The 25698-nt window shown below is 41.8% G+C and overlaps 1 protein-coding gene and 1 pseudogene across 2 annotated transcripts in view; one reads left to right on the top strand and one right to left on the bottom strand.

Annotated features, from left to right (window-relative positions):
- Window positions 1-23875: 23875 nt before the first annotated feature.
- Window positions 23876-25698, bottom strand: part of LOC134944780 (prolyl endopeptidase FAP-like) — a 240779-nt gene continuing 238956 nt past the window's right edge. For both annotated transcript variants that reach the window (XM_063933632.1, XM_063933633.1), the window contains one exon: window positions 23876-25082. In XM_063933632.1, the coding sequence (XP_063789702.1) occupies window positions 24984-25082 (99 nt within the window). In that variant the 3' untranslated portion in view covers window positions 23876-24983. The remainder of the gene's footprint in view (window positions 25083-25698) is intronic.
- On the top strand, window positions 24130-24248 carry LOC134946385 (5S ribosomal RNA; annotated as a pseudogene).

Genomic DNA, 25698 nt, shown 5'->3' with positions numbered 1-25698 from the left:
ACAGTATTATCTAATCCATAGTAGTGCCTTAGTTAATGTATTCCCTATGCAAAAGTTTGTAAAGCCCCTATGTATCATCCAATGGCGAAAAATGGTTATAACACATGTAACTGTGACAGGGAAGTTGAGCCCCTCTCAGCTCTGGTCACCATAGCAGCTGCACTCCCTGCACCGATGGTAGCTATGCCCTTGGCTTCCAGCTTCCGTTAGAATGAGCATGACTGTCACATGTGACTCTGTATTAAAAACTGGCAGATCCCTGGAAATGATGATTGCAAGCACTATTTCAATGCTCTGTAGTTGGTTTTGTCTGAATTGTACTCACTAGTAAAGTGGTACCCAAACGCGGGCCTCAAGGCACCCTACAGTCCAGGTTTTAGGGATTTCCATATGTGGATTTCATTTATTTATTTATTTATTTATTTATTTATTTTGACATATATTGTGCCTGAGGAGGAGGGTAGCTATATGTTTCTGCAGGCAATGGCATAGTTTAACTTGTGGAATAGGCAGGCCTCCCAGCTCGTATAGAACTACAAGGCACAGCAAGCCCTTCTAGTCATAGGGCTTGCAGTTCCATAAAAGTTGTAGAGCCACAAGTCTACACTGTATTGACGGGACCTTAGTATTAATATTGTTATCATTTATATGGTGCCACATGGGTTCCGCAGCGCCTAATAAAGTACATAAACAAGTGAGCACAAGAAAACAAGACTAACAGTACAAGAGACTGTAGGGCAAATACAGGGTATATAATAATTGCGGCATCAGGGGACAGGACGCTGAAATTATTTATTTGTATCTCAGATGTTATAAATAGCTTTTGTGACTTATGTTATTACATTGTCAGATTTACATGTAGCTAGTATTTTACATAGTTGTCAACAATGTGTGGGGGTAGCCCGCTGTATGTCAGCCATTTGTAGAATTGGTCAAGGATTGTTGACCTGTGTGGTGGTGTTTTGTTTATTTTGTTTTTTGTAATGGCCAAACCAGGTGGTTGTTGTTTTTTTTAAAATATATTTTATTATTTGTTAGATTTTTTATTTATTTATTAAATGCAAAAAATACATTGTAACTTCTGCAATCATATGATGGGGGACCGCTGTCTGTCTCATGTAACATCTTGTCTTGCATATACTGTACAGCAGTAAATTTAAAATGTTGTTCAATAGTTAACAGTTGTGTACTATTAGTATATCGTGGCAGCTGTTTACACTGAAAAAGCTAGAAGTTTCTCAACGCATGTTGCCATATCAGTGTGAAAGCTGGTCCCACAGTCCTAGTTTATGGTCTTCTGTTCTTTGGGATTTGTAAATGAATATTTCAACAAAAAATGTCAAATGAAACTTAAACCGAAATGATGAAGATTGCCAGGAAAAAATACACACGTTCCCATCGGTAACCATGACTGTAATAGGAAAAAAACAAATGACATCAAATTTAGATCAAATTTATATCAGATAATAATTGTTTTGATATTAAGAAGTACAGTGGGTTGTAAAAAGCATTGTGTAAGCTAAATGTAACACGCATTTAAAATACTTTTTTCATGCACTGACAAATGTATCTTACAAGACTTGTGTTGTACCAGATAAGACTTTGGTTACAACAAAACTGATTGAAAGCACATTGATTAAGTAGGCGTGCATTTTCTATACAGAGATTGGTGAATGTAGTGTTTTATTCAGTGGGAAAATATTTATTGAAAAACAAATGTTTGTTTAATAACAGGAACAATTTATTTAGTTTTCCAATTACAGTCATAGTTACCGATGGGAACGTGTGTATTTTTTCCTGGCAATCTTCATCATTTCGGTTTAAGTTTCATTTGACATTTTTTGTTGAAATATTCATTTACAAATCCCAAAGAACAGAAGACCATAAACTAGGACTGTGGGACCAGCTTTCACACTGATATGGCAACATGCGTTGAGAAACTTCTAGCTTTTTCAGTGTAAACAGCTGCCACGATATACTAATAGTACACAACTGTTAACTATTGAACAACATTTTAAATTTACTGCTGTACAGTATATGCAAGACAAGATGTTACATGAGACAGACAGCGGTCCCCCATCATATGATTGCAGAAGTTACAATGTATTTTTTGCATTTAATAAATAAATAAAAAATCTAACAAATAATAAAATATATTTTAAAAAAAACAACAACCACCTGGTTTGGCCATTACAAAAAACAAAATAAACAAAACACCACCACACAGGTCAACAATCCTTGACCAATTCTACAAATGGCTGACATACAGCGGGCTACCCCCACACATTGTTGACAACTATGTAAAATACTAGCTACATGTAAATCTGACAATGTAATAACATAAGTCACAAAAGCTATTTATAACATCTGAGATACAAATAAATAATTTCAGCGTCCTGTCCCCTGATGCCGCAATTATTATATACCCTGTATTTGCCCTACAGTCTCTTGTACTGTTAGTCTTGTTTTCTTGTGCTCACTTGTTTATGTACTTTATTAGGCGCTGCGGAACCCATGTGGCACCATATAAATGATAACAATATTAATACTAAGGTCCCGTCAATACAGTGTAGACTTGTGGCTCTACAACTTTTATGGAACTGCAAGCCCTATGACTAGAAGGGCTTGCTGTGCCTTGTAGTTCTATACGAGCTGGGAGGCCTGCCTATTCCACAAGTTAAACTATGCCATTGCCTGCAGAAACATATAGCTACCCTCCTCCTCAGGCACAATATATGTCAAAATAAATAAATAAATAAATAAATAAATAAATGAAATCCACATATGGAAATCCCTAAAACCTGGACTGTAGGGTGCCTTGAGGCCCGCGTTTGGGTACCACTTTACTAGTGAGTACAATTCAGACAAAACCAACTACAGAGCATTGAAATAGTGCTTGCAATCATCATTTCCAGGGATCTGCCAGTTTTTAATACAGAGTCACATGTGACAGTCATGCTCATTCTAACGGAAGCTGGAAGCCAAGGGCATAGCTACCATCGGTGCAGGGAGTGCAGCTGCTATGGTGACCAGAGCTGAGAGGGGCTCAACTTCCCTGTCACAGTTACATGTGTTATAACCATTTTTCGCCATTGGATGATACATAGGGGCTTTACAAACTTTTGCATAGGGAATACATTAACTAAGGCACTACTATGGATTAGATAATACTGTAGGGCACTATTATATGGGCATAAAATGAACAACTTCTGTGGTGAGGTGTCTCTCTAGAACCATTGGGACAGTGGCCTCTTCAAAATGTTGTTATGGGCCCCACAAAGTTCTGGCTACGCCCCTGCTGGAAGCCATGTGATTCACAGGTAATAGTATAAATGTCTGATAGGAGTTTATGTGTGAACAGTTTCTGTTGCCAGGTTTGTATACTTGCAAACTAAGTGTGTCATGCTTACAGCTGCTTTCTCACCTATTGTGCTATCATGGTTTGGTTACAGCGGTGCACTGAGCACTATGTTGAGCTATGTGAAATAAACATTACAGTTTTCTGCCTTGTTGGGTACTTTTGCACTATGCAATAAAATTACATTTGATATGATTGCTTTAATGAAGCAATTAACAACATACGTAGTAAGATGTTTACCTTTAATGTGATTGGTAGTACTATATTCTGTAAATAATGTTTTTATATACCAATCTGGGTCTGCACAGCCCCTTCAAAACCTTAGAGCGTCTGATGGTGTGTATCTGGTACTTGCAATGTAAACAAAAACCTCTGGTTAAGGTAGAGGCCCCATAGTAAAATTATTTTCTAGGTGGTAGTGTGGTAGTGGGTTTTCTTCTCTCTCGACCATAAACAGCTACAAAAAGTGTCTGTCTGCACCAAGCTCTTCAGTACCATTTTAAAAAACAGGAGGGAAGCCGTCATCAACTTTGTCCATGCTGCGACTGTGATTAAGTAGAACCTGACGTTAACACACACATTAATATAATAACAGTCTATACAAGCACAGTCAAAATAAGTACTAAATACACACAGTATAATGAAAAAAAAGTCATACAACCCTCTGTGGAGGGCCTCAGGGACTGTAAACCTTGAGGGCAAATGTCTGTGTGCCTATTGGACAGCACACGTTTACAATGCTAACATTAAGTTTGCTGGAAAAATCTGTAAAATAACATTATGCAAAAATTAAACACAATATGTCCATGATTGAGAGGATTCATTCACAAATTATTTCTTCTTAAATGTAAGTAATCTCATTTTATAAACGTTTCAACACCGCTTTCATAGTCCAGTGGTGATATATTAGCAAACTGCCACAGCAAAGTCCAGTATTATTACTAAAAGCAAATATTAAGGGAAAATTTGATAGGAACTTTACATTATATATCCTTTGATAACAACTGTAAGAAAAGTTTACTATTTCCAGATGGATAACATGGATTTATCATATATAAATTACAGTAGATGTAGAGATACAAATAATTATAAATCAATAACTGGCAATTAATGTGCTTTAAATAATATTAACCATACATATGTATACATATGTAAATATCCATGGATAACACAGATTAAAGTCTATTTAACCACTATTATAAATGACAGGAATTGCTACAGCAATGTTGTTTCTGATGGCACTCAGTGGGACGCAGTATCAACCCCTTTTTTCTTGGAGTCATTTCAACTCTTATACAGTCCCAATGCCTTGTATAACAAGGAGATATTTTTTTATGCCCATTCAGATAAACCACTAATGCTGTATAAAATCTGAAAAGGTAGAATTAGAATACAACCCCTATGAACTACATTTCATCCGCTATACCTTTCCAATGCCAGATATATAGATAAGCCTGTTACTGCGACAATTGGTATTTTTTCAGGTCTTCCAATGGTAATACTAATAGCAAATTCAAATGGGTCTATCATCATGTAATATCCCAGAAGGCTAAATCACAGCGGTGTGTGGGAGCTGCAGATACCACTGCCCTGTGTAGAAACAAATATTAAATTTTACACCTAATGTGCCATTCCTCTGCATTGAGTATCTGTAACCAGTGCCTCTCTGGGTATAAAATACATAATTCTTCCTCTAAGTTACTGCACAACATGATCCATTCCATATTAGTTGTATGCTGGCTTGTAAAGAATATTGGTATAGAGTAGTAATATACCATATTGGGATAATGTAAATGGGGACTTTATCAATCTTCCTCTAAATTGCACCATCCAAGGGTTAATTTTGCACAAAGGTGTGGTGTTGTATCTAAGCTCTTATCTAAAACAACACATGTCGTGTAAGAGACTTTTGTGATCGCCCTATGACTTGGAGAAAAAAAACCTATTTATGTATTATGTTTATTTTAATGTACTGTATATTTTTAAATCTTTTTTTGAATGCAACAAATATCCTTTGAAAAACTCATGGTGCCAATGGAACTCAAAGCTTTAAAATGAAGATTCCTAATGATTATCATATCGTGTGCTCTGCAACTCCTGCACTAGTAATGGTGTGGACCGCATGAATGGACACATATACTTCCTGTTGAAGTCTTTAGAATGCAGTGTAAGAATGGGCACATTACTTTCTGTTTGGAGCACTTGGAATGCTTACTGGAATACTTGCAGTTCTGGTTTGGCGGCCATGTTACTTCTGGTTTTCTGAAAACTCCACATATATTTTAGATAATTAGCAGAGTTGTTTACACATCACGTTTACTACCGGCACCAGCTCCCTTGGATCAGAAGTATTTGTCATTTTTGCTGACTGTAGGATTTTCCAGCTGCACCTAATTTGATAGGGGCATTGTAGGTTTGAAGTGCTCATTGCCATCTTTACATCAAGTAGAAATCTTACACAAAAAGGGGGTAACTTGCTGTATGGTGGCTTATTATATTATGTTTTAAATGGCTTTAATACATGTGAGTAGGTTTCCATATACTTGGTCACACTGTGTTGTCCTGTTGCATGTGCTTTGGTCTTTTTTACGTATCCTTAAAGAGAACTGCAAAATATGATTTGTTCCTGAATTAAGTGGAATTATACTCATTGTTTTTGCAGCATTTAAAGATGCAAAAGTGAAATCTTTTGTTTTTACAACTTGGCTGCTCCTTGTTCACTGTTCTGCTATTTTCTAATACAAGAATATTGTACTATATTTATAAAATAGACTCCACACAAAAAAGTTAAACATGTTACAATGAACAGACACCTGAGAAAAGTTCACCTATTTCTGGCAATCCAACATCTACAAAAATGGAAGCACCAAACCTACATACTGTTTATTTTTACATTTTACTGTTTCTGAATGGAGCCTCATTTTTTACTTTAGAATTTTTTTTTAGTTTTTTTTTATATCATATGTACTGTAACAAAAATATATCAATGATTATCTATATGCTACATCAAAGCAGCAACATGTTAGGAACTGTGGATTTCTTGCTGTGGATACATTAATGTTCATGTACATTCACTGAACACTTTCTAACACAATCTACACTCAATAACACCACACATTTTACATAAAAACATGCATCCATTCCAAATACACAGCCTTCTGAAATTCATACCTCAAAGAGCTTTTCAGCAGATTGAACCATCTCTACTTCATACTGTATCACCACTGCCTGCTTTTTGTCCTGTCATGTCCAGCCTCACAATAACACTGTTCTCCCATCCTGCTTAGTTACTGTGGCACCAAATATATAATAGCAGTGCTGGCATAGTAAAAATGTAATATAATATATGTGTAAATAACTTATTTGATTTGCTTCTTGTGATGAATAACAAGGAGGCTTCTTTAATATATCATAAACCTTTAATAAACGTGTATTGTTGATGTAACAAAAATGCAAATATACTTTTTTTATTACGAAAATACACATACTGTATTAACCAGCAGTGAACAAGATGTTATACTACTACTAGAGTTGCAGTACACAATTAGTGAACAGCACTTGCAGCAATCTGTGAAAGATCATTTTGCAGAGCATGTTCAGAAAATGAAAAGAGGATACAATAAGTACAATGTACACTTACATTTCAAGGAAAGACATGAATGTGATATTAAACAGTTGTTATCACTTTGTAGGATAGAGATGTCCTGTAACAGAATTGTAAGTAAAGTCTTATCTGGCACAGTACATGTCTTGTAAGGGTCTTTCATTAGAGCAACCCACCAGCAATTACTTGGTGGGAAAAAAAGGTATTTTAAACAATGAGTTAAAATAAAATATAACCTTTATTTAAATTGGTTAAAATTACAGAATCAGTGAATTTTTTTTTGATTTGCTTCTTGTGATGGATAACAAGGCTTCTTTAATATATCATTAACATTTAATAAACTTACATTATTGATGTAACAAAAATGCACATATTTAAAAAAAATTCTACGACTTAAGCACAAATATGCGGTTTCTACATATGTTTGCAAAAATAATGCAAATATTTTTTTAAACAATACATATATATACATGTCTGAGCATGTCCAGCATGAATAAAGTATATATTTTTTGAAATGATGGTTAGATCATACAACCCATTTTCTGTGAGATATTTAGATCAGTGACTGTATGAAGAAAGAAAAATACGTCCTCCAGCAATGACTCATTTTAAAAATCATTTTAGAATGCAAAATTATATCATGATCGAATCAGCACGTTTATTTTATAAATCAATTGGTAATAATATACAACGCTCCATCATCAGTGATAAATCAATTGGGAATAGTATACACTTATACATCAGAATGATTATAAACAAGCCATATTTGCAATATACCTCATGATAACGGTTCTATGAGCCAAAACATTGATTCATATACAATATATACTATTGTTCCTAAAATATCAAGGGCGAAGTCAAAAAGATGAAGCACCAGCATATTACAAATAGACGTGTAAAACGTATTATTATTATTAGCATCAGCACTCTGATAAAAAAAAAAACGTGTACTGTGTTTTGCTGAGTATTTGTAATATGCATTTTTTTTTTTTTTTTTAAAGTTAGCAATTTCTTATCTAATTACACAAGTGATGTTGGGTGCTGGTAGCCCTCATTACTAGCATTTATCTTAAACAACAGGCCACTCATAATCCCCCCTCCGGACTTTCAGCGTGTAAGAGGATCCCAGAACCACAGTGAATGTATGAAGAAGAAAATACTTTAAACACAGAATGATTTCTTCATATAATATTATTAATATTAACTCCTAGCTCGCAAGTTTATTTTATAAATCATTTGGAAATAATATACAACGTTGCATCATCAGTGATAATGCACAATGTATAAAAAGCGCTTATAACTGATTTTGTAGGCTTATTTCATATAAAATACCAGTAGAAGGGAATGAAAAGTGGGCGTATCAGGAGGCTTGGTTAGGGGCGTGGTTAAGGGTGGATCTGGGCGGGGTTAGGGGAGGATCTGGGCGTGGTTTGCATAATTAGAGGCGTTCCCACCTGTCAAAAATGAGTTTGACGGAAAGTGGTTCCCTTTACTACTCTCCTCTCATGATGCTACCTCCCCCCCCACTTCCACTAACTGATGGTGTTCCCCCAAGGCTCTGTTCTTGGTCCTCTCTGTCACGATCCGGGTATCTGGACGCCATTTCTTACCCATCAGATGCCTCCTAAGGCTGGCTCAGCGCTCCAGGACCGGATCCCATCTGTTATCCTGATGTGTACATTCCTGTATCCTCTCCTGTCACTCTGGGACGCTGTCACAGTAAACGCCATATTACACCTGGCATGGCGTCTCCCGCGGCCTCCGCCGCCGTCCCTGAACTTCTGCATGCAGAGTGTCTGAGTGGCGATTACGTCAGCCGCGGCCTCCGCTGTGTCCGCGTGGTTGGATGTGCATCTGTCAGCCTGGCGCCTCCTGTCTCCGGTGGCCGGCGCCGCCATTACTGTTTTCATTACCACATGGATTACAAACCAAACTTCCCTCCAAGTGTCTGCATGGGCGCAGCCATCTTGGATTCTGTCAGCTGATCATTTCCACCAATCTGTTCTCAGTATTGATAATCTGCATAATTGCCTAGCCAATCCCTTCCTTGCTGCAGGTATAAATACACTGTGCCTGAGCAAGGAAGGCGTCAGTGCTTTGGTTGTCAAACCTAGTTCCTGTTTGTCTCTCTCCTGTGATTGTCTTCCAGGTTCCAGCTCCTGTTTCAAGACTTCCACCATAGAGATCCGCACCAGCATTCCACCTGCGGTGTAGCCTGACTCTCCAATCCATTGTGGATTCATCTGTTTCCAGCTACAACATTACCTGCTTCCAGCTCAGCTTCCAGCAGAGTACAGCTTCCCTTAAAGGGCCGGTGTCCTTTCTACACTTTACCACTCTCCACCGGTATTATTATTTCTCCGCTCTCAAGTTCTACATTTCAGTTCATATTTCATCGCTCCCAAGTTCATTTATTATTTAACTGGTTCCAGCCAGTATCCACTCCGTGCTAACAACAGTCTGGTTCCAGCCAGTATCCACAGCAGCTGTTTTATCTTCAGCAACCCAGCTTTTCCTGGAACACCAGCTGGCACAATCCTGGGTTATCTCCATTGCTACAGTCGGGCCTGGTAAGGACTTTCCATCTAGAAGATCATAAGAACTATCTCACACTACCAGTGCCCTGTGGCTCCTGCCATCCTGTAGTACCCAGGAACTGTATTTATTCTTTGCTGACTTTTACGTTTTCTTTTACTGCTGCTGTGTTGCGGAGTTGTCTTAATAAACATCATTGACTTTTATCCAAGTTGTCGTGGTCACGCCTTCGGGCAGTTATTATTCATGTTACTTACATGTCCAGGGGTCTGATACAACCTCCCAGGTTCCGGTACATCTCAGCCCCTACAACTGAGGCTGCCTCCCGTCAGCTCAGGCCCTCAGTTGTGACAGTAAGCACTGACCTAATGAATCCAGCCGGAGACCAGGATCAAGCGGCCAGGCCGATGCAAGAACTGGCAGCCCGACTAGAACATCAGGAGGCTGCACAGGGCCACATCATCCGCTGTCTCCAGGATCTCTCTACTCGGCTGGATGGGATTCAGACAACTCTCCGTGGATCAGGCGCATCTGGTGCGTCAACCACAGTGACTCCAGCTATAACCCCACCCACCTTACCCATTTCTGCTCCACGTCTTCATCTTCCAACGCCAGCAAAATTTGACGGATCTCCAAGATTCTGCAGGGGATTTCTCAACCAGTGTGAGATTCAGTTTGAGCTACAACCTGGCAATTTTCCCAGTGACCGTACAAAAATTGCCTACATTATTTCTCTTCTCAGTGGCTCAGCCCTTGATTGGGCATCACCGTTATGGGAGAGGTCCGACACCCTGCTATCTTCCTACACTGCCTTCGTGTCAACATTCAGGCGCATCTTCGACGAGCCAGGCCGGGTAACCTCAGCTTCATCCGAGATTCTCCGTTTACGCCAGGGGTCACGTACTGTAGGACAATATCTGATACAGTTCCAGATCCTGGCATCCGAACTGGCATGGAACGACGAGGCCCTGTATGCTGCATTCTGGCATGGCTTATCTGAGCGTATTAAAGATGAGTTAGCTGCCAGAGACTTACCTTCTAAATTAGATGAGCTAATCTCACTCTGCACGAAAGTTGATTTACGTTTCAGAGAGAGAGCAACTGAGCGTGGAAGATCATCTGCTCCAAAATCTTCTGCTCCTCCTCCTCGTCAACTGTCACCATCTAAAGATGAGCCCATGCAACTTGGCCGTTCCCGTTTAACTCCTGCTGAGCGCCGAAGACGTCTCTCCGAGTTTCTCTGTCTCTATTGTGCAGCTCCGTCTCACACCATTAATGCCTGTCCCAAACGTCCGGGAAACTCCAAATCCTAGCTCGCCAAGGAGAGGGCCGGCTAGGAGTAATGATCTCCTCTCCATCTCCTCAAGATTGTAATCTCCCAGTCTCGCTTCAAGTTGCTCAACGTTATCGGAACGTCATTGCCCTCCTTGATTCCGGAGCAGCTGGGAACTTTATTACCGAAGCCTATGTTAAACGGTGGTCCCTACCCACCGAGAGACTTCCTTCGTCCATTTCTTTAACTGCCGTGGATGGCAGCAAAATTTTTGATGCAGTTATTTCTTTAAGGACTCTACCAGTTCGTCTGAGAGTGGGAGTTCTTCATTCCGAACTTATTTCTTTTTTAGTGATTCCAAGAGCCACACATCCTGTGGTCCTGGGCCTTCCATGGCTCCGTCTTCACAATCCTACAATTGATTGGACGACTACGCAAATCCTGGCATGGGGTTCCTCCTGTGCTGAGACATGTTTGTTTAAAGTATTGCCTGTCTGTTCTTCCTCCCCCAGGTCGTCTGATGTTCCACCTCCTCCATATCAAGATTTCACGGATGTGTTCAGTAAAGCTTCTGCTGATATCCTTCCTCCTCATAGAGAATGGGACTGTCCGATTGATCTCGTTCCAGGGAAGGTTCCACCTCGAGGCCGAACTTATCCGTTGTCTCTGCCTGAGACGCATTCTATGGAGGAATATATTAAAGAGAACCTAGCAAAGGGGTTCATTCGACCTTCTTCTCCAGCCGGCGCAGGCTTCTTTTTTGTAAAAAAGAAAGATGGTGGTCTGCGGCCGTGCATCGACTACAGAGGTTTGAATGACATTACCATCAAGAACCGTTATCCTTTACCCCTGATTACTGAGCTCTTTGACAGAGTTAGCGGAGCTACCATCTTTACAAAGCTGGACTTGCGAGGTGCATACAATCTCATCCGGATCCGTGAGGGTGACGAGTGGAAGACCGCCTTTAACACCCGTGACGGACATTATGAGTACCTCGTCATGCCCTTCGGATTGAGCAATGCTCCAGCTGTCTTCCAGCATTTTGTCAATGAGATCTTCAGAGACATTCTATACCGTCATGTCGTGGTCTATCTAGACGATATCCTCATTTTTGCCAACGATTTAGAGGAACATCGTTTTTGGGTTAAAGAGGTTCTGTCCCGTCTCCGTGTCAATCATCTCTATTGCAAATTAGAAAAATGCGTCTTTGAAGTCAAGTCCATTCCGTTTCTAGGGTACATTGTGTCCGGTTCCGGACTAGAGATGGATCCTGAGAAACTACAAGCAATCCAAAATTGGCCGGTACCCTTAACCCTCAAAGGGGTCCAGAGGTTCTTAGGGTTCGCCAACTATTACCGAAAGTTTATACGAGACTTTTCCACCATTGTGGCGCCTATTACTGCTTTCACTAAGAAGGGTGCTAACCCGTCCAAGTGGTCTGAAGAAGCCATGCAAGCATTTCATCTTTTAAAACAAAGGTTCATCTCTGCGCCTGTTCTGAAACAGCCTGACATCGACTCTCCTTTCATCTTAGAGGTGGATGCCTCCTCCATTGGAGTAGGAGCGGTGTTATCTCAGAGGGCTAAAGATGGCCATTTACACCCTTGCAGTTTCTTCTCCCGGAAGTTCTCCCCAGCTGAGCGCAACTATGCCATTGGCGACCAGGAGTTGCTAGCCATCAAGCTCGCTCTAGAAGAGTGGAGGTATCTGTTGGAGGGAGCTTCTCATTCAATCACCATACTTACAGACCACAAGAACCTTTTATACCTGAAGGGCGCACAATGTCTCAACCCTCGTCAGGCCAGATGGGCACTTTTCTTTTCCAGGTTTGACTTTAAACTCCAGTTCTGTCCGGGCTCTCAGAATCGCAAGGCCGATGCCCTTTCCCGCTCATGGGAGCAAGAAAATGAGTCAGAGTCTTCAGACAAGCATCCTATTATAAATCCGTTGGCATTCTCCACGGTAGGGATGGACTCTACGCCCCCATCAGGGAAAAGTTTTGTGAAGCCGATGCTAAGGAAGAAGCTCATGCATTGGGCCCATGCTTCCCGTTTTGCCGGACATACAGGTATCCAAAAAACCCTGGAGTTTATCTCTAGGTCCTATTGGTGGCCAACTCTGAAAAAGGACGTCTTGGAGTTTATTGCATCTTGCCCAAAGTGTGCCCAACATAAAGTATCCCGCCAGTCGCCTGCGGGGCAACTGGTTCCACTATCCGTTCCCCGTCGACCATGGACCCACTTGTCGATGGATTTCATTACAGACTTACCCATGTGCAACAAGTTCAATACCATCTGGGTGGTAGTTGACCGGTTCACCAAGATGGCACACTTCATTCGGCGTTGAGTATGAAGTGGCCAAGATCCTGGACTCACGTCACCGTTACGGTCAACTACAATATCTTATTGACTGGAAGGGTTATGGTCCTGAGGAACGTTCATGGACCAATGCTTCTGATGTCCATGCTCCTGCCTTGGTCCGGAGATTCCATTCCAAGTTTCCCCAAAAGCCAAAGAAGTGTCCTGGGGCCACTCCTAAAGGGGGGGGTGCTGTCACGATCCGGGTATCTGGACGCCATTTCTTACCCATCAGATGCCTCCTAAGGCTGGCTCAGCGCTCCAGGACCGGATCCCATCTGTTATCCTGATGTGTACATTCCTGTATCCTCTCCTGTCACTCTGGGACGCTGTCACAGTAAACGCCATATTACACCTGGCATGGCGTCTCCCGCGGCCTCCGCCGCCGTCCCTGAACTTCTGCATGCAGAGTGTCTGAGTGGCGATTACGTCAGCCGCGGCCTCCGCTGTGTCCGCGTGGTTGGATGTGCATCTGTCAGCCTGGCGCCTCCTGTCTCCGGTGGCCGGCGCCGCCATTACTGTTTTCATTACCACATGGATTACAAACCAAACTTCCCTCCAAGTGTCTGCATGGGCGCAGCCATCTTGGATTCTGTCAGCTGATCATTTCCACCAATCTGTTCTCAGTATTGATAATCTGCATAATTGCCTAGCCAATCCCTTCCTTGCTGCAGGTATAAATACACTGTGCCTGAGCAAGGAAGGCGTCAGTGCTTTGGTTGTCAAACCTAGTTCCTGTTTGTCTCTCTCCTGTGATTGTCTTCCAGGTTCCAGCTCCTGTTTCAAGACTTCCACCATAGAGATCCGCACCAGCATTCCACCTGCGGTGTAGCCTGACTCTCCAATCCATTGTGGATTCATCTGTTTCCAGCTACAACATTACCTGCTTCCAGCTCAGCCTCCAGCAGAGTACAGCTTCCCTTAAAGGGCCGGTGTCCTTTCTACACTTTACCACTCTCCACCGGTATTATTATTTCTCCGCTCTCAAGTTCTACATTTCAGTTCATATTTCATCGCTCCCAAGTTCATTTATTATTTAACTGGTTCCAGCCAGTATCCACTCCGTGCTAACAACAGTCTGGTTCCAGCCAGTATCCACAGCAGCTGTTTTATCTTCAGCAACCCAGCTTTTCCTGGAACACCAGCTGGCACAATCCTGGGTTATCTCCATTGCTACAGTCGGGCCTGGTAAGGACTTTCCATCTAGAAGATCATAAGAACTATCTCACACTACCAGTGCCCTGTGGCTCCTGCCATCCTGTAGTACCCAGGAACTGTATTTATTCTTTGCTGACTTTTACGTTTTCTTTTACTGCTGCTGTGTTGCGGAGTTGTCTTAATAAACATCATTGACTTTTATCCAAGTTGTCGTGGTCACGCCTTCGGGCAGTTATTATTCATGTTACTTACATGTCCAGGGGTCTGATACAACCTCCCAGGTTCCGGTACATCTCAGCCCCTACAACTGAGGCTGCCTCCCGTCAGCTCAGGCCCTCAGTTGTGACACTCTCCTTTTCTCTCTCTATACGTCCTCTTTAGGTGAACTCATTAGTTCTTTTAACTTCCAATACCACCTCTATGCTGATGACACTCAAATCTACCTCTCCTCCCCTGATCTCTCCACGGCTCTCCTCACTCGTACCTCCAACTGTCTTTCTGCTATCTCTTCCTGTATGTCCCAGCGCTTTCTTAAACTCAACATGTCTAAGACTGAGTTGATCATCTTCCCACCCTCCCGCACAACCTCACCTCCCACAATCTCATTATCCATTGATGGCACGACTATCTCCCCTAGCCCCCAAGTACGCTGTCTTGGCATAATCCTTGACTCCTCCTTCTCCTTCAAACCACACATTCAGCACCTTTCACAAACCTGTCATTTTCATCTCAAAAACATTTCCAGAATCAGACCTTTTCTCACCCAGGATGCCACTAAGATCATTATTCACTCACTGATTATTTCCAGACTGGACTACTGTAATATCCTCCTAACTGGCCTCCCTGAAAATTACCTCTCTCCACTCCAATCTATCCTCAGTGCTGCTGCCCGGCTCATCTTCCTCACCAAACGCACTATGTCCACCTCCCCTCTCCTACAGGCACTTCACTAGCTTCCCTTCCCTTTCAGAATCCAATTCAAACTTCTCACACTAACTTACAAAGCACTCACCCACTCCTCTCCCATTTACATCTCTGACCTGGGGGGTCATTCCGAGTTGTTCGCTCGTTATATTTTTCTCGCAACGGAGCGATTAGTCGCTAATGCGCATGCGCAATGTCCGCAGTGCGACTGCGCCAAGTAAATTTGCTATGCAGTTAGGTATTTTACTCACGGCATTACAAGGTTTTTTCTTCGTTCTGGTGATCGTAATGTGATTGACAGGAAGTGGGTGTTTCTGGGCGGAAACTGGCCGTTTTATGGGTGTGTGCGAAAAAACGCTACCATTTCTGGGAAAAACGCGGGAGTGGCTGGAGAAACGGAGGAGTGTCTGGCTGAACGCTGGGAGTGTTTGTGACGTCAAACCAGGAACGAAACTGACTGAACTGATCGCAGTTGCCGAGTAAGTGTGGAGCTACTCAGAAACTGCTAAGAAGCGTCTATTCGCAATTTTGCTAATCTTTCGTTCGCAATTTTGATAAGCTAAGATTGACTCCAAGTAGGTGGCGGCTTAGCGTGTGCAAAGCTGCTAAAAGTAGCTTGCGAGCGAACAACTCGGAATGAGGGCCCTTATCTCCCTTTACTCTCCCATCCGTCCTCTTCGCTCTGCTAATGCACACCGACTCTCCTGTCTTCTGATTACTTCCTCCCACTCCTATCTCCAAGATTTTTCACGTGCTGCTCCCTTTCCCTGGAATTCCTTACCTCTCCCCCTCAGACTCTCCACCTCTCTACAAAACTTCAAACGGGCTCTTAAGACCCATTTCTTTACCAAACTCATCCTAACTCTCTGTTCCACGCTCTCTATGTACCTCATCTGTGTCACCCCTGTCTGTCTACCCCTCCCCTTAGAATGTAAGCTCTCACGAGTAGGGCCCTCTTCCCTCATGTGCTTATACTTTTCTTACTTTAATAATCCTCAACTGCCCAAATCACACAGTTTTTGGGCCACCTGGAACTTAGCTCTATGTCGTTTACTGGTGTAGATATGCTTAGTCACCCTGTACTTGTCCTATATTGTCTTCAGCTGTAAGTCACTGTTTTCCTGTTTTGATTATGTGCATATGTACTCTGTAATTGGGTGCTGCGGAACCCTTGTGGCGGCATATAAATAAAGGATAATAATAATAATAAATTCAGGGCGGTTTCTAGGGTGATTTGTGCAATCGCACAGGGAGCCTGCCAGACCCCAAGCCCTGCTGACTGATGTGCTGTCACACCACCCGCTGCTGCTGGAGACCTGTTACAGAGGTCCACCCGTCTAGCTTCCCGTGTGTACCTGCACTTTTTTCTGTTCGCAATGGGCGTGATATTGGCTAGAAAGAGCCCTGATCTCATTGAAAATCTATAGCAGCACCTCAAACTTGCTGTCCATCGGCACTCTCCAAAGAGCATGACACAGTGTAACCAATTCAGGAATTGGCATGGAGGAATAAGTAAATATCACTCTATCCTGATGTTTAAAGTTTATAGAAACCAATATAAAAAGATTGTTGGTTGTCATACTGTAGCTAGCGGAGATGTTCAAATCAATATAGACAATGACTGGTGAATCATGATATTAGTCAGTTGTGACTAAATATACAAATGTAAAAACTGTAGTTTTATCTATGCAACAAATGGCAACAGGACAAACTACATGTGTTTTTACACCACAAAGCCTAACACAATTTGTCTAATACATTTCCTTTACTGATAATTAATTTGGGTTCTAAGCCTTACATTTTAAATGGCTTTAAACTGAATACAGAGACAATGTCCCTTTACACGGTCAAGTTATTTGTCATCAGGTCACATTGCTGTCTGGAACAAGTAACTTCAGGAATGGTAGCTTTGAGTAATATGAGCACTGACAGAACCAAAGGTGTGCGCTGTGAGCTCGTCTCAGATGAACTGAAGTGAGATGCATCGGATGACGCACAATGCAATTGGTGCATCTAAACAGCGAGGGAGGGTTACATGTGGTTATCCATGCCAGTGGCACTATGACATATGACACACACACACACACACACACACACACACACACACACACACACACACACACACACACACACAGTAAACATAATGAGCCATGGTTTTGTTGTTTTATTTTGTGGCAACTTAGCAAAGCAAGTACTTGTGTAGTGATACAATCTGTATTTCATTAAATACAGAGAATTGTGTTGATGCTGAGTTGGCCGTGTATACATCCAAAATAAGGACACTAAAAAGAAGAAAAATAGCATGTTTGCCCATATGTTGAGTCTCGTGTACGAATGTAAGTAGTAACAAATTAAAATCCCCAATTCAGCAGGCAGCAATAAATTGTATCAGGTACAGGTAGAACATGCAAATGAAGAGTACATTGCTATGTTTCCAGTGGTATAAAATGAATATCAAATTCACATGTGCTGCCGTCATCTTGTACATCCTTACGTAGTACTGTGAGACTGTGTGTAAAGAGACATGATGGAGACTCAAGTTTCCCACTTAGCTCCAAGGAGACCCGAAATATAAAGCTGTTCCTAAAACCCTGCACTACTACCTGCAAGCAGCATGCACTCACTGGCCGAGGAGCTGAACAGCACCCCACTGCGTTCAAAGCTTCAATCCATGGGAACCAGAGTGTATATGTATACAACAGTGAGTACAGCTGTAACATAGTAACATAGTATCTAAGTTTGGAAAAAGACAATTTGTCCATCGAGTTCAAACTATTTGTGGTCTCCTATGCAGTATTATTTTTGGACTAATTTTGTCTGATGCTGATGTTAGCCGTTGTGTTTTATTCCTCTTTTTTTAATAACTATAGTGCATGACTATGCACCATAACCCTGGATATTAAAATCCATTAGGAATTTACCTAACCCATTCTTAAAGGTGTTGACTGAGTCCGCCGTTACTACTCTCTCAGGCAGGGAATTCCATACACATATTGTCCTTACTGTGAAAAAACCTTTTCGCCGCTTTGTGTGGAATCTCCTCTCCTCTAACCTGAGCGAGTGTCCACGTGTCCTTTGTGCTGATCTTACCAAAAACAGCTCTGTGTATTGTCCCTTTATATATTTGTAAATGTTGATCATGTCCCCTCTTAGTCTCCTCTTTTCCAGTGTAAAAATGCCTAGCCTTGCAAGCCTTTCCTAGTATTCCAGCATCTCCATGCCCTTAATGAGTTTGGTTGCCCGCCTCTGCACCTTTTCTAGCTCCAGGATATTCTTTTTTATGGTATGGTGCCCAAAATTGTACACAGTATTCAAGATGTGGCCTCACTAGTGATTTATATAATGGGAGCATAACACTCCCGTCCCTTGCGTCCAGAGCCGGCGCAAGCCGCTCAGCAAAGGGATGCAGTGCAGGTAGGCACCAGAATGGAGAGGCACTCTGCCTGCTCTGCATCCATGTGCTGAGCTGATGTCTCTGCTGCTGTTGCTGCTGCTGCTGGCTGCTACTGCGCCTGTCACACACTATGACAGGCAGCGGTGCCGGCAGCATGAAGCCTCCTCTCCCACTCCCCTGTATCAGTGCAGTATGCAGAGTCTAAAAAGAGGAGGAGATACACGGAACTGGGGGCGGGGCTACACAGGACCAGGATGAACAGGAGGATGATCTGCTCCAGCCTGCCAGACTTCCTTAGGTAAGTGGATGGAAAGAGAGTGAGTGAGTGAAAGTATGTGTGTATGTACTGTATGTGTAATGTATGTGTGACTGTATGTGTGTAATGTATGTATGTGTGTGTGTGTGTGTATGTGGGGTGTGTATGTGTGACTGTGCAGCATAATGTGTGTAAGCGTCACTGCTACAGGGGGGTTACATGTGTAAGTGTCACTGCTACAGGGGGCGTTGCATGTGTAAGCGTCACTACTACAGGGGGCATTATGTGTGTAAACATTACTGGTACAGGGGGCGTTACGTGCGTAAGTGTCACTACTACAGGGGGCGATGTGTGTGTAAGCGTCACTGGTACTGGGATGTTATGTGTGTAAGCATTACTGCTACAGGGGGCGTTATGTGTGTAAGCGTCACTGATACTAGGGCGTTACGTGTGAAAGCATCACTACTACAGGGGACATTGCGTGTGTAAGCGTCACTGGTACAGAGGGCGTTATGTGTGTAAACGTTACTGTTACAGGGAGCGGTACATGTATAAGTGTCAATGGTACAGGGGGCATTACATCATTGGTACAGGGGGGAGGTACGTGTGTAAGCATCACTGGTACAGGGGGGCCCATACGTGTGTAATCGTCACTGCTACAGGGGGGGGCGTTACGTGTGTAAGCATCAGTGGTACAGGGGGCATTACATCATTGGTACAGGGGGCGTTACGTGTGTAAGCGTCACTGGTACAGGGGGGCGTTATGTGTGTAAGCGTCACTGCTACTGGGGGGGTTACGTGTGTAAGCGTCACTAGTACAGGGGCATTACGTGTGTAAGCGGCACTACTACAGGGAGCATTATGTGTACACGTGTCACTGTTACAGGGGGGCATTAGGTGTGCTGTCCCTTTGTAAAGTATGGGAGGGCACAAATTTATAGTTTGCAGGGGGCGCCGAACACCCTAGCACCAGCCCTGCTTGCGTCAATTCCCCGTTTTATGCATGCTAACATCTTATTAGCCTTCTTTGCAGCAATCCTACTTTGGGTACTGTTGCTTAGTTTGCTATCTATGTGAACACCTAAGTCTTTTTCTAGTACAGAATCCCCTAATATTACCCCATTTAGTATTTAGGTGTTATTTTTGTTCTTACTACCACAGTGCATTACCTTACACTTGTCTGTATTGAAGCTGATTCTCCATTTTGCTGCGCATGCTTCTAGTTTAACTAAGTCGTTCTGAAGAGACTCAGCATCCCCCTCCATATTTATAACCTTACACAATTTGGTATCGTCTGCAAAAATTGACACCATGCTCTTTGGACCTACTGTTAGGTCGTTAATGAAAATGTTGAACAATAGTGGTCCAAGTACAGACCCTTGTGGCACACCACTTAGCACTTCAGTCCAAACTGAAAATTATCCATTAACCACAACGCGCTGCTCCCTATTAGCTAACCAATTTCTGACCCAAGTGCATATTGTGCTCCCTAGCCCTATTTCTTGTAGCTTATAGATAAGTCGCATGTGTGGTACTGTGTCAAAAGCCTTGGCAAAGTCTAAAAAGATTACATCCACCTCATTACCCTAATCAAGGGTCGCACTAACTGTTTCATAAAAGCCAAGTAAGTTGGTTTGACAGGATCTGTCCTTTACAAATCCATGTTGGTTCCTATTAATGACCTTATTGGCTTCAAGGAACTTCTGAATACAGGCCCTCATTCCGAGTTGATCGGTCGCAAGGCGAATTTAGCAGAGTTACACACGCTAAGCCGCCGCCTACTGGGAGTGAATCTTAGCTTCTTAAAATTGCGACCGATGTATTCGCAATATTGCGATTACTAACTACTTAGCAGTTTCTGAGTAGCTCCAGACTTACTCTGCCTGTGCGATCAGTTCAGTGCTTGTCGTTCCTGGTTGACGTCACAAACACACCCAGCGTTCGCCCAGGCACTCCCACCGTTTCTCCGGCCACTCCTGCGTTTTTTCCGGAAACGGTAGCGTTTTCAGCCACACGCCCCTGAAACGCTGTGTTTCCGCCCAGTAACACCCATTTCCTGTCAATCACATTACGATCGCCGGAGCGATGAAAAAGCCGTGAGTAAAATTACTTTCTACATAGTAAAGTTACTTGGCGCAGTCGCAGTGCGAACATTGCGCATGCGTACTAAGCGGATTTTCATTGCGATGCGATGAAAAATACCGAGCGAACAACTCGGAATGAGGGCCACTATCCCTTAGAATACCTTCCAATACTTTCCCCACTATAGATGTAAGACTAACTGATCTATAATTACCCGGTTCAGTTTTACTTCCCTTTTTGAATATCAGCACTACTTCCGTTATACGCCAGTCTTTGGGAACCATGCCTGATGTAAGTGAGTCATCGAAGATCAAAAATAGCGGTCTTGCTAGTTCAGAGTGAAGCTCCATGAGAACCCTCGGGTGAATTCCGTCGGGACCAGGTGACTTATTAATCTTTAACATTTTTAATCGGTCACAGACTACCTCCTCACTTAAAAAAGCTGTACCTTTTATACTTTAATAAACCAACACCACTGGTTAACTAACTGGACGGTTCATAGTTTGAGTCATCTGATGCTGGTGTGTCTATATAACTCTTCAGATTACAACACATACACACATTTCATTCCAAAAATGTATATAAAGTGGGCAGAAGAGGAAGCCTACCAATAATCAGATTACAATTTTATCAGAAACACAGTAATTAAGTTAACCCACCTCTGGCATGTCCAAAAAGCTTGAATTGATAGATGCTAAAACAAAATGTAATGTTAACAACGGCACAAAGTAGGATGTCAGATGCCATCCCACTTGTGTGAGAAGGTTATCTATATAACAATCGAGAATGGCATGTCCTGAGATTCTGAGCACTCTCACTGCTGAGACAGTTAGGGGACATAGCAGCAGAGGAGAACCCTGTGCCACAACAGGTAAGTATTACAGAGGGAGAGACGGGGAAAAGGAGGGGACCCGGCATATGCCAGTCCATTTTACTAGTCATATGCACCTCTATATAAAACTAAGTACACTTATCCAACTTATTGCAATCTGGTGCAGAGCTCAAGATCTGTCCTTTTAAAGTGTTTTCACCAGGGGTCCCATCAGTAGTTAATACCAATACATCATTGCTAAAGTCAGTCAATATCTGTTTTTGAAGTAACAGCAATTACGAAACATAACCCAGTGGGCCTGACTGTATTGGCTAAGAGGCAACATAAATTCCTGTCTGGTGGTGTTGAGTGCAATGGCTTGCACAATACGTTAAAGAGCATGGATTTGCAAAACAAGATGGCGCCATTTCGGAGTATCACACATGTATGCTGGCTGATCAGACCAGATGAGTGGAACAAGGCTGTTTTCTGCAAAGCACATTTCATCTTACAGAGTAAGTTTACGGAAAAAGCATCAAGGGGTGGAGTAGGTGCAGTTTAGCGCTGTTCCTTGCTGAATACGGGGGTGCAGAGCCATTAGCACAACAGAAAAAAAAACTTTGTCTATCAGTTCTGTTCCAAAAATTAAAGTTAATTGTGATGGTCCTTAACTATAGCCATAAATGAGGCTGAAGTGGTAGGAAGTTGGACACTTCTGAACATTTTTCCTCCTTTCTTTTAATCTAGGCAAACTTCTGTTTTCTGACAGGCGTCTTCAAAAACCAGGAAGTCTCTACGCATCCTTCCTTATTTAGTAATATAGGACAAGCTGTATTTAATTAAGTGTAATATGTAGAGGATATAATCCCAAAAGCAACATGCCTCAATAACATTTACCAGGTGCACACTATTTTTTTACTTTAGATTTCAGCAAGGTTCTCATTATGTGAGAATTACTGTAGGTGCTTTATTAATTATAATTATTAATAATAATGTTGTGAATACTCGTGTTGTATTTGAAATCAGCATCTCATACATGGAAAGGAATATCATTTTATTCAGCAGGAAGAAGATAGAATTTTAGAATATGATTGTGAGACCTGAAAAACAAATTATATTATAAAATGAACCTTTCCTATGGTCATTATTTTATTTTACTATTTTTATATAACATATTCAACTGTACACAGTGTTGCTTACTTCTTAATTTAAAAACCCTAATACATAACTAACAAAAATAGTAGATTCCTCATTCACTAAAAAGTTAATATACTGTATCTTATTTTAAGTTCAAAATGTATGCAGGCAGCCACCAAACTGTATGAGTCTGCACTTTCTATTTACATAGGAAATGCATAGGGCCACCATGAGCGACCACGTGCCCAGGTACTAAAGGGGCGTGGCAAAATCTAGGGAGGCATAGCCACGCCCCCTAAAAATTTGAAAAAGTGCCCACCAGCAGCCGCATAGAGGGAGATTTGTCCCATCAGCAGCACTGTAAAAGAGGACAATGTCCCCCTTAACAGCTGACCCAGGGCCATGCCAGGCCCCACCAAAAAGCCTGGGCCAGGGTAATTAGTACCCGCTCCCCCTCAGAGCCCCTGCAATCACATGGTACAAAATGGGCAAGGTGTGAATAACACTACAGTACAATCAGTCAACCAATCAATAAAGTCCTGAGATGTTTTGAGTGTAGAAGAGGCATCACACAGCTGCAGGAGTCCTATTGTTCTATTCAGCAGCACCAGTTGCTGAAGGCTATACACATAGTTAGTATGATTTCCATTGTATAATTATATGGACAGAAATTATATTCAAAAATAATGATTAAATCATGAGTTACATCTTTCTGATTTACAGATATAGGGGTCTATTTACTAAGATGGATGGAGGTAAAGTGGACGGAGATAAAGTACCAGCCAAGCAGCTCCTAACTGTCATTTTTCAAATACAGCCTGTATCATGGCAGTTAGGATCTGATTGGCTGGTACTTTATCTCCGTCCACTTTATCTCCATCCAAAGCTTAGTAAATCCTGATGGACTATTAAAAGTTAATAAGGAGTATATGGGCACATTAAGAACATGTTGTTCTTAATGTGCCCATATGCTCCTTATTAACTTTTAATAGTCCATCAGGATATATGCTTTTTGCTGATACCTAATTCATACCGGTACTTCTACTTACTCTTTTTTCTTATTCCCATCTACATTTAATTTCATGGACTCTCACCATTGATTCAGGGCCACACCGCTGTCTAACATTGGCAGCAGATCCATCTATTTTCCTCTATTTGCTAATTTCTGTCTCTTTCTTGATACTATGTAATTTGTGAACTCTCATCTGTGATTCCAGAGCTTCCAATTACCGCCTACTCTCTCTACTATCATACCACACTGGAAACGCCCGAAGCCGTCCGAACTTGGAAGCTAATCAGTGTTGGGCTGGGTCAGTACTCAAGTGGGGGACCATTGAGGAGGACTCAATTTAGTAGAGCATACATTGGTTCCACATGCTCATTGTCTAACATTGACAGCAGATTCACACTGCCATCTTATTTCCAACTGCTTCTTTATTTTGTATTAGCTGGATATCATAGGAATTTATATTCTCAATTGTAATCAGTATTCAGGCTTTGTATACCATTCATTTTGGCACTAACACAGGACAGGGATCTATCTGTTATTAGAATGCACCGTCAAATATTTAAGTTAACTACTTATAACATCTAGATTTAACTCCGTCAGCCGGGATTTTATTAATACATTAGCAATTTTTTGCTTATATTGTCTTTTTGACTGTTATTTCTTTCATTAACCACTACTTATCTTATTTTGTGTCAATAAAAGTTGATTTTATTATTATATATCATATTTTGTATATTTCATACATTGTTCAAAGTCAAGAGTGCACCCACAAAAGAGTCTTCTTTTCTCTCTGTTGTCCTAGGTAGGGCAGATGTAACATGTGCAGAGAGAGTTAGATTTGGTGGGTTATTTTGTTTCTGTGCAGGGTAAATACTGGCTGCTTTATTTCTACACTGAAATTTAGATTTCAGTTTGAATACACCACACCCAAATCGAACTCTCTCTGCACATGTTACACATAGTTTTGCAAATTGCTAACTTTTTTGGTTTGCTAACAAACCTGAATAAAGCCCTTAGTGTCAATCATATATTACATTCACATATACTGTATATAAAATACAGGAAATTAACAACTATACAGTAATTCATGACAGAGAAAGGCATTTCTTAAGAAAGTGAGTCATATGCGTGTATAGATGTCTTCTGCCAGTTCCAGAAATGGAATGATCCTTATCTGTGTACCACTGTGAATGGAAATGCACAGAGATAGCATTAGAGATCATACAGAGGGGATCTTCAATTTTGACTTTTTGCGGGAATATTCATATTCTAAAGTATACAGTATGTACACATAGAGGCTCATGCTGAGCTGGATGCCTATTGTTCTCAAAACTAAAAAGTTGAACAGAAAAATAACGTACAGAATTTAATCCCTTATACTAAGTTAAAGGCATCTATAGATGCTTCCAGATCTGTATCAATAGCATATGCGTAAGATTTATGGGGGTAATTCTGAGTTGATCGCAGCAGGATTTTTGTTAGCAGTTGGGCAAAACCATGTGCACTGCAGGGGAGGCAGATATAACATGTGCAGAGAGAGTTAGATTTGGGTGTGGTGAGTTCAATCTGCAATCTAAATTGCAGTGTAAAAATAAAGCAGCCAGTATTTACCCTGCACAGAAACAAAATAACCCACCCAAATCTAACTCTCTCTGCAAATGTTATATCTGCCCCCCCCCTGCAGTGCACATGGTTTTGCCCAACTGCTAAAAATTTTCCTGCTGCGATCAACTTGGAATTACCCCCTATGTCAGATACACTTACGCGCAAAAAGATCCTAAACACAGGAAAAGGTCATTA

This window comes from Pseudophryne corroboree, chromosome 7, assembly GCF_028390025.1.
Source record: "Pseudophryne corroboree isolate aPseCor3 chromosome 7, aPseCor3.hap2, whole genome shotgun sequence".
Taxonomy (NCBI): domain Eukaryota; kingdom Metazoa; phylum Chordata; class Amphibia; order Anura; family Myobatrachidae; genus Pseudophryne; species Pseudophryne corroboree.
The sequence above is the reverse complement of the archived record's forward strand: the minus strand, read 5'-3'. Positions and strand labels throughout refer to the sequence as shown.